Below are 15,085 nucleotides of genomic sequence, written 5' to 3' on the forward strand. Positions count from 1 at the left end.
CCCTGAGCCATAAAAAGTTTATTATTTTCTTCTATGTCTGAGATCTGCCTTTCCGTGTTACTCAGAACTAAAAGGCATTGATTCTCAAAACTATGAAGTCGTTCGCAAATTACCCTCATTTTTGGTATTAATTCTTTACCTTTTTTAACCATTTCGAAGTAAACGTCCATATTATAAAATATTATTAAATTCCAAGAGGAGGCTACAATTTCAACATCCCCCATTAGGTCTAAATATATTGCCGAAGTCTTATTTATCTTCTTTATTGCATACCTTGGCTGATCAACCCTAGCTGATGCATTAGAAAATTGGCAGAATATAAATAATAACATGGCCATTACAAAACCAAGTTTTGAAATCTTTGATGTACCTCTTGTTTGTCTATTCGGTTTTGTCTCTTCGGGATCAGATTCCATTTTATCTACAGTCTTTATTCCGTCTAAGGGACAAACTTTGCTTATCGGTCTAGTGATAAATCCATCTTGTAATTTCACTTCTACCACTCTAACCTTTTCGTCTTTACCTTTATGGACTTTTTCTACCTTTCCCATTGGCCACCTGGCTGGATGACTGTTCTCATCCTTCAACAAAACATTTTTTTCCGTTCTCTATATTTGGACATGACATGCACAGAGCTCATAAAGTATTATATTTTATTTTTATTAGTGTTCGTCTGAACATTCTGGCAAGGGCCGGCAAGGTTAGATGTCTGTGTTAATTACAATTTATTTTATTTATTCTCAAAAATATTGCAATACAAAAATGAGTGGACTGTATTAATTCGATATATTTTATTTTGCATAATAATTTTGACACCCCCTTCACGGCTTGTAATTATTGTGTTTTAACATTATAGTGAATTTATTTATTTTTTTAACATAAAACATTTTTATATCATTGATTTATTGTATCAACAAATTTATATATCAAGCATACCGCTGGGTAATGCTATGGCTTGTAACTGCCTTCGTATTTTTATTTTCCTTATAAAATATGCAATTAATATAATTATTATTACAATTGCTAAAATTAGGGATGCATGTCCAGTTGAATGGTGAAAGTCTAATTCCCTCAATTCTAGCTTGTGAGTTTTTAAGTATTGAATTTCCCTTGACAAACGATTGATTTCGTCCGTATGGTTGATTAATGGCATGTCGAGCGGGTTCCAAATAATCTTGGGTATCTTGTTAACTTCCCCAATGTAAGACAACGCTAGTGTTCCCTGATCTTCTAACTGAATACTGTGTTGAGCAACTAATATTTTATCATCAGTTCGAGCAGTACAATCTGACCTCAAAGTCATTATTCCTTGTTCAGGTAAATGTATTATCTCTATTTTTGAATTGGTACACTGAATTCTAGCCTTAGAATTGTTTTGAACTTTAAAAAGCCAACTACTTGTCTTTTCCAACTCAACCCAATATGACTTACTCTCAACAATCGATTTATACCTGCAGTTCGATGCCTTATTTGGTTTGAGAGGTTTAATCTCACAACTATTGTCGTTAGCACTACTCCAAGGCCAACTTCCCTCGCAAACTCTTTTATTCGACTGCCACCTTTGACATTTATTAATAGTAGATTCTGCCATAAGATGATATGCATCGATCTCAAAATTATAAATTAAGTACTGAGAATCTACGTGCACTGTAATCATGCGGTCGTCCAGTTTTACCGAAACTGGGATAATTTTATAAAGTACTGAAGCATGTCTACCAAACAATGGTATTTTGGCATTAATTATTAATTTTTTATCCACAAATAAACCTCTAGCCGTCAATTTCCCTGGCAAGACTAAATTTTCAGACAAACTGTCTTTTATTCTGGAAATTTCACTTTTTAGCTGACTAGGTCTTAATATGTTTGTATTAAGTCGGCCATGATTAATGTCTATTAAGAGGCTTATGATACTATATTGAATTTTCTCGCATTCATCTATAATTTTACTTAGCTGTTTGGTTATCATAAAAAAGTTGATAGACTCTTTGTACACATAATATGATTCTTGCAATACCGCCGTAATGTTCTTAATTCTTTCGTTCATTCCTTTAAAATTTGAGTCAACTTCATCCGTCGTTTTCTTTAAAATGTTAGTCGTAGAATCGACTAAGGAAGTTTGTTTCCTACTTAACTCGTTAAGGCTATGCTGATTGCTTAATAAGTTTTTCATATTATCCTCCATTTGTATCCTGTCGTCTTCATCCATTATTCCAAATAGAATGTGATAAAGCGATCCCATAAAACCAAATGGAGCACGTTTACTTCTTGATTTTCCCTGAGCCATAAAAAGTTTATTATTTTCTTCTATGTCTGAGATCTGCCTTTCCGTGTTACTCAGAACTAAAAGGCATTGATCCTCAAAACTATGAAGTCGTTCGCAAATTACCCTCATTTTTGGTATTAATTCTTTACCTTTTTTAACCATTTCGAAGTAAACGTCCATATTATAAAATATTATTAAATTCCAAGAGGAGGCTACAATTTCAACATCCCCCATTGGGTCTAAATATATTGCCGAAGTCTTATTTATCTTCTCTATTGCATACCTTGGCTGATCAACCCTAGCTGATGCATTAGAAAATTGGCAGAATATAAATAATAACATGGCCATTACAAAACCAAGTTTTGAAATCTTTGATGTACCTCTTGTTTGTCTTTTCGGTTTTGTCTCTTCGGGATCAGATTCCATTTTATCTACAGTCTTTATTCCGTCTAAGGGACAAACTTTGCTTATCGGTCTAGTGATAAATCCATCTTGTAATTTCACTTCTACCACTCTAACCTTTTCGTCTTTACCTTTATGGACTTTTTCTACCTTTCCCATTGGCCACCTGGCTGGATGACTGTTCTCATCCTTCAACAAAACAATTTGTCCGTTCTCTATATTTGGACTTTCCCTCTTCCATTTGTTTCTCTGTTGTAAAGTATGCAAATACTCCTCTTTCCATTTAACCCAGAAGTCTCTTCTAATTTTTTTGGATTAATTTCCACCCTATCTAAATTACCAATTTTCTCGTTTTCAATTGGTTCAACAATCTCTAACGGTGGTCTACCAATCAATAAATGACCTGGAGTTAATACTTCATGTTGATCCATTTCATTCTCAGAAGTATACAGGCATGCTTGAATTCAGGCATGCTTCTATTTGACATAAAAGTGTTGACATCTCTTCGTATGTCAGACTATTTTCCCCTATTACCCGTTTCAAATGGTGCTTCATGGATTTAACTCCAGATTCCCAAATACCTCCGAAGTGAGGTCCTGCCGGGGGAATAAAATGCCAATCAATTCTATCTTTTTCAAGCTGCGCGGCAATCAATGTGTTTTCTTTGATTGCTTTAACGAACTCTTGATCCAACTTTTTTGAAGCTCCTACGAAATTTGTTCCGTTATCTGAATAGATATTGGCAACTTTTCCTCTTCTAGCGATAAATCTTCTTAGGGCTGCTAGAAATGCATCCGAGGTTAAATCACTTACCATTTCTAGATGAATGGCCTTGGTAGCCATACACACAAATACGGCAATGTATCCCTTATATGTTTTTAGCCCACGATTCTTGGAACATTTAACAAAATTAGGACCTGCGAAATCTATCCCAGTATTTAAGAATGGGTTCGACATTGTAACTCTGTATTTAGGCAGATTGCCCATTATTTGTTGAGCAGTATTTTGTCTGTACCTAGCACACTTGACACATTCTCTTAAATACTTCTTTAAGGAATTCTTTAGCCCGAAAATCCAATATTTCCTTTGGATATAATTTCGCATTAAGTTTATCCCTCCATGCAAAGTTTCTTTATGGGCCTTTTGGATCAATAAATTTGTTAAATGGCACTTGTGTAAAATAATTGGATGCTTTACTTCAAATTCTGCATTGGAGTTCTGTAGTCTCCCTCCTACTCGAAGTATACCATCCTTATCTAAAAATGGATTCAACGACAATATCCTATTACTTGTCTTAATTTCTTTTTTTGTTTCCAGGCATTTCATCTCTAGACTGAATTGATATTCTTGCTGTTTTTTAATAACGATCTTTTCAGCTCTATTCAGCTCCGTTACCGATAGAAAAGAAGGAAAAGATTCTTTCTTAATTTTTGATCGAATGAATCTATTTAAATATGCTATTATTCGTATAATTTTTTCAATGCTGGAAAACTTCTCCAATAATTTGTAAATGGGGTCATCGGTTTTGTTATTTAGAATAGAATTTACCAAAACCACATCTTCTTTGGATTGCTGTCGAGGCCAATGCTCCTTTGGCTCAGATAGCCATTTCGGACCTTTCCACAATAAATCACAGGTGGTCAGTTGACTAGAAATAATTCCTCTTGATGATAAATCTGCAGGATTTTCTTCAGACTTCACATGGTTACATTCGGTATTAGTTAGTTTTCGAATGTCATCCGTTCTTCGTCTAATGAACTTGACCTTACTATCACCATTTTTGGAAGTGGAATCACTCCAAGCATAGATTTCTACTTTGGTATCAATGGATTCAATTATTCGTTTGATCAATTCACTAAGCAAGTGAGCTGCACATAACTCTAGCTTGGGAATAGTTTTTCTATTTTTAATTGGATTAATTCTACTTTTGCTGGCTACTATGTTTACACAATTCCCTACTTTAGCATATACCACTGCTGCATATGCCTTTTCGGAAGCGTCAGCAAATCCATGAAGCTGTATTATTGAACTATTTTTTGAACTAATCCATCTTGGGATTCGAATCTCTACTAAAAGCAATAAATTTTCCTTAAAATTTACCCAATAATCTTTATCTTCCTTAGATAATTCTTGATCCCATTCACTCTTATTTATCCATAGTTTTTGAATAAACAGTTTTCCTAAAATAGTTACAGGAGCCAGCCATCCCAAAGGGTCATATATTTTTGATAATGTTGATAGCACTATCCTTTTGTTGATGTTTTTCGAGTCCCCGCAATTTACTTTGAATTTAAATAAATCTTTCTGCGGTTCCCATTGAAGCCCCAGGGTTTTTACGCTTTCATTTTCCACAAGAGTGAGAACCTTGTTATCTCCTGTATCTTCTACAGTTTCCATTATTTTTGAACTGTTCGATATCCATTTTCTTAAATTCATTCCCACATTTTGTAATTCTTGAGAAATCAATTTAATTAAATTATTGGCCTTTTTTATAGAATCAGCCCCAGTCAATAGGTCATCCTTATGGAGAATCTCTCCATAAAATATATTGATACTGTTGATCATTATCATTAATATTTATCTGACGATACATTTTTTCAACGTCCGCAGATACTACATATTCCCATTTTCGCCATTTAATGATAATGTCAAAAATATCTTTTTGAACTCGTGGACCAACCCACATTATGTCGTTCAAAATTTTATTATTAGTTGTTTTTGCTGAAGCGTCAAAAACAACTCTTAATTTGGTCGTCAGGCTTGAATCTCTAATTACTGCCTGGTGAGGTAAAAATTATTTTCGTTCTCCCTGCACTTTGACCATGTGACCTAAATCCATATATTCATGCATGAATTTAGCATAGTCTAACCTTAGTTTTTCATTTCTTTTTAATTTTTTCTCAAGATTCATGAAACGAGCCATTGCTTGTTTCGAATCTCCTAAGGTGACATCATCTTTAAATGGAATTGACACAATGTATCGACCATCTGAACCTTTTTTTGTAGTTTTTATGAAATAATTCTCACATATTTCAGATTCGATATCATTTTTGTCCTCTTCCTCAACTTCCCAATACCGATCCATATCTTTTAATTTGATGGTGGTTGCTACAATTGTCTTCTTACCTTTGGATTTTTTGCATCCAGAGACAATCCACCCGAAATCGGTTTTTTGACCGAGGAGGCCATTAATTTTGACCACTCCATTCTGCAGAATGTGAGTGTATAGATCTGCCCCAATTATCAGATCTACACGACCCGGCTTATTAAAGTCTGGGTCAGCCAAATTGTACTTCTCCCACTTTGTTTTGTCAACATTAACTGTGTTGACTGGGAGAGCCCTCATAAGTTTTGGAAGTATAAGTGCTTCAACTCTTATCGTTTTTTGGGAATTATTTCGTTTGATTGAAAGATTTACCTTGTGCTTCGAGATGCACTTTCCCGTGGACGATACTCCACTGATCTCTGTTTGAGACCGAATTTTGGGCAATTTCAGAATCTGCGCAGATTCTTCTGAAATTATTGTGCTTTGAGAACCACTGTCGATCAAAGCTCTAAAATTTTCGAAACCTCCCTCAGAGGTTTGAATTTTAATGCGTGCTGTAGCTAGCAACGCTTGTTCCGATGTCATAGACGAGTTTACTTTATTTTCATTCGTTTTTTCAACTTTTTGGTCTATTTTAGACTTGACATAAATGTGTAGCATACTATGGTGATTTTTCTTACAAATCGAACATGAAATGTCACTTTGACATTTCTCACTATATGAATGTTTAAGGCATTTAAAACACAAATGTGCCTTTTTTACTTTTTTCATCCGTTCAGATGGATTCAAAGCCTTAAATTTTTGACACTGTAATATCAAATGTCCCGTACTTTTGCACATCGGACAACTGTTAGTAGACAACTCTTTCATATTGCTACTGAACACTTTTTTAACAGGTTTTTCATCCTGAACTGAGCTAATCGAACTGAGTCGTTGCTCTAAAAATTCAATGACATCGGACAATGCTTGAATTTCTTTAGTTTTTTTAACATGGCTCTCATATAGTTGTAGAGCTTCTTTGTTAAATTTTCTTATTATTATGTGTGCAAAAACTATATCAACCTCGTCAGAAATTTGTGCCTTTAATTTTATCATGTGAATTGACTCATTAATTGTGTCAATAAACATTCTTAATTGCCGCACTGATTCCACATTTAGATTTTGGAGATCAAGAAGGCGATTTATCTGATCGGAAAAAATTTTCCTTTTATTTTCATACCGCTTGGTTAACAATTCCCAAGCGGCCTCATAGTTTTCACCTGATCCCAACAATAAGTGAGAAACCACATTCCTGGCTTCTCCCTTTAGTGAGATTTTAAGGTAATTAAATTTTAAGGAAGGACTGAGATCCTCCCTTAAATGTATGAGTTCATTAAATAACTCATAAAATAGGTCCCAATCTTTGGAATCTCCATAAAATGTGGGTACCTGAATTTTAGGTAGCGTTGGCAAATCATCAATTTTATGATTTCCAACTTCTACCTTACTAGGCACAATTTCCTCGAGTTTTTTTCTCATATCTTTGGTCACCATGGAAATATCGAATGCTAATTCTTCAAATATATCATCATATCCGTCCGTATTGTTTCCCTGGAACTAGCTTATCCCAATAAAAATTTATCTTCCCAATCCTAATTTCAAAAGTTTTAATTTTATCGTTTTGAATGTCCTCAAATGTGTCTTTTAAATACCTTTCTAACTGCTCAATCGCTATATCTAACTGGCTTTCGCAGCTTACATTTGATTCTGTTTTCTGCTCGTTCGCTATTAATTTTCCCTCGGACTTATCAGAATCAGCTAACACTTTATCTATTCTTACATTAATTCTATTAAAAATCGAGAGCATTTCTTCATAATGACTCTTTACAAAGTAGTCATGGTCGACTACTCCAATATGTACCAGCGCTTTATGGTTTTGGATGCACTCGGCTTTCAGCTCATCAAATTTCTTCAAATATTCAAATGATAAGCTTGGGAGAACTTCCAGCGCCGTAAGGGCGTTGGTAATCTCCACCTGCCTTTTTATAAGTGCGATAGTTTGATCGGACAACATTTTTGCTATGTACTTTTTATACTACAAAAAATTATATTAACCGACTTAAATTACCGACAACTTATATAATAATTTTACAATATATATAATATTTTTAATTTTCAATTATTTAATTATGAATAATAGGACTTATCTGATCCTATTTATTTTTTATGGTTGCCGCTGCTGTCGTCGCTGCTGACTCTATGATGTTCGATGTTTTTTCCGTTGTCGATTAAAGTTCACTTTGGTAGATGCTGTCCTCGATATTGTAGTTGTAGTTGTAGTCGTAGACGTGCTGAAGTCCTTGAAGTCCTGGCGTCCTTGTATGCAGATGATTTACGATCTTTTTTTTTTTTGAGTTTTTATATTGGGAGTCACTTATTTTTGGGGTCACTTTGATATTTTTCCAATAAATTTGGGAGTCACTTTTTTATTATTATTCCCGTTATTTTTTCAATGAATTTGGGAGTCACTTTTTTATTATTATTCCCGTTATTTTTTCAATGAATTTGGGAGTCACTTTTTCGATGTCGGCCTCGAATACGCCTGATTTTATTAAATCACTTTTTCGATGTTTGAAGGCCTCGAAAACGCCAAAAATAATAATTGCTCGATGGCAAAATTATTTTTATTTTGTAATTTGTCGATTTCTCGACCACTTTCAAACTTGGACTTTTTTGTTGCAATACTATAGTTGAATTTTTTTTATTATATCATAAAAGATTCTTTTATATCTTTTTGATTTTTATAAGTTTTATATTCTGTTTCTTACCACTGGTGGGGGATAACAAGAGTCAACTATTCATTAACACCTTAAACAAAAACTGCAAGTGTTACAGATTTTATTTTTTAGGTGCTGCCCTAAGCTCTGAGTCTCTTACCACTGGTGGGGGAAAACTGGAGAGTTGTCGAAGGACCAAAATGAAAGGGATGAATTAATAAAACAACCTTTTCCGTTGAGTTCTGTATTAAAACTGAATTTTATTTTCTAAGTCCCTGCTTAGGAAACTAACATTAAATTCTTATTCTGGTCTTATCTGTGGCCTACGCAGAGGCCGCGTCTGCCTGCGCGGGAGAGTTATCATTTGACCCCCGCACAGGAACCTTTGGCGCAGTGTGAGAAGCATCTCAAGTGATTATCTTCGGTTTGGCTCAAGTGGCCTGCACTTACAGATTACAAGTGCTAGCACCGCTCCCCTGTAGGGTCTACAATTACAGATCATAGTTTATGGCTCTGGATCGATTTACAACTGTCACATGACATGCACAGAGCTCATAAACTATTATATTTTATTTTTATTAGTGTTCGTCTGAACAGTCCGTAAGTTGCTTTATTCAATTTACATACATTGTCACCTTTGCACTGTATACCTTGAGTCTTATAAATATTTCGTCTTTCCACGTATCATTTTAGAATAAAGTTCTTAGATTCAGTTGATGGACTTTCAATGAACTTTTTGGAGTTTCGAATTTCCAGTTACCTGGAGAAAACATGGAATTCTTTGCTTCGATATGTGTATATGGCCTGAAACAGAAGGCCAGCTCTTTCCATTGGCATATTGACTCCCGCTTCTCCAAAAAGGCTATAAAGTACTACTATATAAATCCTTTCTAAAACCAACAAAAAAATCATCTCATTTGGAATTTCTAGACGGAAAACGTCAATGCAAAGAAAGACAACGCTTACACCTATGCAGCCTCAATAATGGTTGACCAACTGTTTAAAGGCTCGGAGAATGTTAGGACGTATCCAGTCACATGATTTTTCTATTACAGCATAAAGGCCTTTTAACTACTTCGGCTATCAAACAGACAGTGCCTTCAGATCGTCAACCTGATTAAAAGTTGCAGTAACAACCAACAGATAGTTTATCTACTATTTGATAAATAATATATTAAGACTAGAGGCATTATCGTCAGTCAGTTAAGGATCCACCATCTAGGTCCGTTGACGTATTGACGTCATTTTTTATACCCGTTACTAGTAGAGTAAAAGGGTATATTAGGTTCCTTGAAAAGTACGTAACAGGTAAAAGGATCAATAGCGAATTCGATTGGGCCATGTCCGTCAGTTCGTCTGTCTGTATATGTATATGTATATGAACGCTGAGATCTCAGGAACTATAAGTAATAAAAAAATTAAGCATGATGATTCTTGAGGTCCGTACGCAGCGCAGGTATATCCTTCTACGCCCACTCTAACTCCCATAAATTACGAAAAACTAAAATCGCTTAAATCTCAGGAACTATTAAAGCTAGGAAGTTGAAATCCAGAATGTATAATCTTGGGATGCCAGCGCATCATATGGTAGTACCGTTGACCGGCCACACCCACTCTTACGGCCATTTTGTTCCTTTTTTTCTACAAAAGCTGATATCTCGGTAACTATACGTGATAGAAAGTTCGGATTAAGCTGTAGGTTTTTATGATTCTCCTTATGGGAATTATTTTTTTTCGATCTAGCCACGCCCACTCTAACTCTATTATAGTGTATATCTTCGTTTGACCTTGTATTTTTGTCAATCTCTATCGATTTACCAAAGATTTTTCAAACCGGAAAATTATTTCTCTATTTATGAAAAAATTTATGTTATAAGGCCTCATATGGGCAGTGACGTCACTATCAGATACTCAACATGCTTCCTCCGACAATAGATGACGCTTTGATAATTTCCATGAGTAAATGAGTATTTTAAAATTTTTGTAAAACAGTAACGGGTATCTTATAGTCGCGTCACTCGACTATAGCGTTTCTTCTTGTTTAAATATACTACAAGAAATTTAATTTCCATGGCAAGACCTATATATGTAAATATAACCTTAAGAGACTTGTGCTCTAACAGTCCCTGCCGGTGTTTCTCCTTCAAACTAAAGAAACCTAACCCCAGTCATATCATAATTGTTCTATATAAACGTTTTTAATTGGTCCGACTTAAATTTTTTTCATTAACCAATTATAATCACTACCTTCCGAAATAGCCAAATCTACCAACTAGTTATTTTTGAAGTGATAGTTTTGTTATAGGATTTTTAAAAAACTCCATGCATGGTTTGGTTGTTAGATAAAATATTTTACCGGGCGGCATTAATTGTACAGTGATTAAGAAAAAATTAAGCTCCTTTTTAAATTAATAATATTCTCGGGAGCAGTCAATTAGTTTAAATTAAAATCACTGTTTCGATGTCTGTAGCCCACTGATAAAACAGGGCCTTGGAATTTTTAACAAAGCGATTTGATAATAAATTATTACTCTTTCAGGCACACTTTCGGTAATTATTCAAGCTACAAAGTGCGGAGAAGGGATCCGCAGTTCAGTAGACTAATTAACACTTGCGCGCCCTTAGTACTATAACAACTATGCGGGAGGTTATTGACAGTTTTAATCCATCTCATCGCTTTGAAGCTGGACCACCAGAAACATTTTAAACATTTTTGGACCTTGGAATGCGTTATGGTAAATCATACACTTAGCAAACAGGTGGGAAAGTAAAGTTCATGGCAGCCCCCCTTATCATCAACATTGCCATTTTGTACCCAAGTCTAAGGAACATTATCTATCAAAACGATCTAACTTTTTAGGATGGCTGTATCTTTGTTTAAATTGCCTACGGCGGGAGCTTACAGAAATGCAGGTCTGGCAACTATAGGAATGCCACCAGAAGCATCATTCTCTTCTTCATAGTCACCCCTTCCACAGACTGGTTCTGAAATGCTACCAAATATATAATCTTTAGTTTTTGTATCCTTGTCCAAAACACCACCTGTTGCCCCGTCGCCAAATATCGCCCAAAATACCGCAAAATCTCGAGCTTGCCAATCCAATCTGCTATAAAGTCAGCGCATTGACATGTTAATTGAAACCGACCTGCCAAAACTAGTTTCGATGTTTCAGGAAACTCATATCGTGCGCTACTTCGGTTTAAGGCATACGAGACTAAATAAGCTTGAAATTTACGTCTGAAGTTGCAGTACACAGCCTGCATAAAGTAATACCTGAACCTTGGCCACATGTCTCTGGCATCTAAAAACTCGACAATAATTTTTTAAATACTTTTACTTTTATTTTTGTTAAAACTTTAATATACATATTTCATAAATAAAATTTATATAAAAAAAGGCTAGATTGTTATTCAGGATCATCGGAATCAGAGAGAGGCATATTCAGATGCTTTATTAGAAGCAAACTCTTAACATCATCGTTCGTAATAATGGGTTTTGTAGAAGAAATTGGAGTCGAAAGAAACTAATGAGGCATTTAACACATCTTCCATGGTATTTGCTGAAATGTTTTCTTGTATTGCAATTGGAAGGCAAAAATGGCTTATAATGTCTGCTCCGTGAATTAAAATTCTGTGAACGACGATGGCATATAAAACCAGGGATATGATTTCACAAGCAATTCGGCAGTTTCCAATGCGTAAGACCGGAATGCCTCCGAATTTATTTCGTGTCAACACGCCAGTGCTCGTAAGACTACACTGAATCGATGTATTAAATCAAAGCTTACTCCTGTTATACGAGTAGCCAAATTTGGCTGTAACTAGTAAAATTTCGTTCTTCACAACAGTAACAAATACAAAGTTTTCCATGACAACAAACTTCTTGGTTTGGATGACTTTTGAGTACCATAAAGATCCCTTTTTGCTACTGATATTGTGCCTAAGAAGTTTGAAGGCAAGCAGGTAATAGAAGTTCATAATACACATTTTGGACGCTACTGATCCACATATCCGGGTCCGTTGTTAATACACTGAACTACGTTCACTACGTTTTATGAGCTAGACATTTAATATACACCTTGAAGATAAAAAAGGGCCAAACTTTTAAAAAATTCAATACAAATTTTAAATTTCCAAAGAACTCAAAATTAATTCGCGCAAAAATCATATGGTGTGTTTGTCCATTCACAGCTGTTGATCAGCTGATCGTAGGTCTTTAAAAAAAGCTTCGATAAATCTAATCAAAGCATCAGTTATCGACTTGTAAAAAAAATATAAACTTATTTTGAAATTTGAATTAAATACCGCTAGCGAAACGAAATTGCTCACTGTTCAACGGGGTGAACAGGTCGGAAGCAGTCACTTAGTTTAAATTAAAATCACTGTTTGTCATTTGGTCAGGATCACTGACAACAACAATGTGAATATAATCTGTTTGGCATTTATTTTGCATGCAGATAAACCGAGATAATCGCATGCGAGTCGCTAATAACTCTGCCTATCTCCCTATATGTTCGTTAACGTCTTTGAAACGTAGTCGCATCGCTGCTAAAATAAAACATATAAAAATAATAATAATATATAACTAATTCTTCTCGGCATTCCTTTAGCACCGTTCCGGGATCACATTTTGTATCAATAAGAAATTAATGCCCATCAAAACAAATAAAAATATTAAACATTTTTGTTGATTTATATAATATATACAAGTGCATGGCAATTAAAAGTCATTTAACTTTAACTCATACGCCCACAGAGCTCGAAAGTGGTAGAAAATTGTGACTAACCAGCAGTTTTCAATGATACCACCAAAGCGTATTATTTTTTTATTCTACCAGCACTCACAAAACGCGGTAACGCTAAAATCTCGGTAACTATAAGAGCTAGAAAGTTTTGATTAAGCAAACATATTCTTGAAATGCCACCGCAGCTCGAAGTTTAACTTTAATGCGATCGCACATCTTAACCTGAAACCACGCCCACTCTTACGCCCCCAACAGGTATGAAAAATTAAACTTATTGTTGCTTATAAAAATGAAATAATCCTTTTAAAAACGCAAGCTATCATTTTCTGTATTATAAATGCTAATAAAAATCGTGTTGTAGCCAACCGGCTATAAATTGAAGGAGAAATATCCAAGTACATAACTTTACATAACATAGACATTTGTTACGTACAAGATCGATTCTCTTGGCTGTTCATGCAAGCATTACATGGGAACCTCTTTTTATCACTTATAGTTCCAGAGATTTCCGCCGTCAAATAGAAAGAGCCCACAAATGTTCACAGTTTATGGTCGTTAAAGCATGAATAATGATTTTAAAATTTGGGATTATAGGCATCTCTAGACAATTCAGCGCTTGAAACCGCTTATAGCGTTTTTAAATTTTCCCGTTATTGTGGGAGTAGCATGAGAGACGGGCCGGTTGACGGACGGACACAACTAAATTGTCTGGGCTTTTACCCTTCTTCTCTTCGCATAACAGTATAAATATATATTTGTAAGATTTTCTACTTACCATACATATACCGAACCACAAAATCAACACGGTTGTCCCAGGAATATGCCATTTTTATATATAAATTGTTTTGAGCTAGCTCTCTTAAAATTTTGTAACTAGAAATATTATGTGTGCAAATACATACTATTATTATCTATGTGGATCTTTAAATATACAAATATTTAAAAATAAATTCATCTCTTAAGTTTCTATAAATAAATAAATTTATTTATAAAAATTATAAATAAATTTATTTAAAAATTATAAATAAATTTATTTAAAAATTATAAATAAATTTATTTATAGAGGTTTTTTAGTGAATATTAGCTCCTTACCTTCGGAAAAGCTTACTTCAGACTAACTTAATTTTCTGCACGTTTTGCCAAAACCCGTACACTTTGGCAACATTATTTACATTGCATGTTTCTAAACATTATATACGAGGTGTGTTCAAAAAGTAAGGTGACTTTTCAAATTTCTCGGGCAACATATTTTCGATTATCGTTTTTTTTGTTTTGTTATATTGGTACACTCTTCCCTAACATCTGTACCAAGTTTCAATGGAACATCCTCTTTGTGGGGGGGGGGGGGGGGAAAAGTTACAAGTTGTTTTGGAGGGCCGGGGTTTTTTTCATAGAGAAATACGAGGTGTGTTCAAAAAGTAAGGTGACTTTTCAAATTTCTCGGGCAACATATTTTCGATTATCGTTTTTTTTGTTTTGTTATATTGGTACACTCTTCCCTAACATCTGTACCAAGTTTCAATGGAACATCCTCTTTTGTTTGGTTGTGAGAGGCGTAAAGTTACAAGTTATTTTGCGAGCTCGGCGATTTTTTGCTTTTTTCGGTCTTGGCTCGTCTGGGCTCTTCCATTGGGACGATTGGGCTTTGGTTTCGATATCATAACCATATACCCATGATTCGTCACCAGTTATGACCCTTTTGAGTAAATCTGGGTCGTCGTTGACGTCATTCAACAGCTCTTGAGCGATGCTCATGCGACGGTTCTTTTGCTCAAAATTCAGCAATTTCGGAACAAACTTCGCTGACACACGACTCATACCCAAAACGTTTGAAAAAATTTCATGGCACGAGCCAAGCGATATACCGACATCT

The 15,085-nt window shown here is 34.9% G+C and overlaps 1 protein-coding gene across 1 annotated transcript in view; it reads right to left on the reverse strand.

The window, feature by feature from the left end:
* Positions 1–14,085, reverse strand: part of LOC108113475 (sarcoplasmic calcium-binding protein, beta chain) — a 41,981-nt gene extending 27,896 nt beyond the window's left edge. Inside the window, exon 1 of the mRNA XM_041818043.1 lies at positions 13,988–14,085. Coding sequence (XP_041673977.1) covers positions 13,988–14,039 — 52 coding nt within the window. The 5' untranslated portion in view covers positions 14,040–14,085. The remainder of the gene's footprint in view (positions 1–13,987) is intronic.
* Between the last annotated feature and the right edge of the window lie 1,000 nt (positions 14,086–15,085).

This window comes from Drosophila eugracilis, unplaced genomic scaffold, assembly GCF_018153835.1.
Source record: "Drosophila eugracilis isolate 14026-0451.02 unplaced genomic scaffold, ASM1815383v1 contig_2112, whole genome shotgun sequence".
Taxonomy (NCBI): domain Eukaryota; kingdom Metazoa; phylum Arthropoda; class Insecta; order Diptera; family Drosophilidae; genus Drosophila; species Drosophila eugracilis.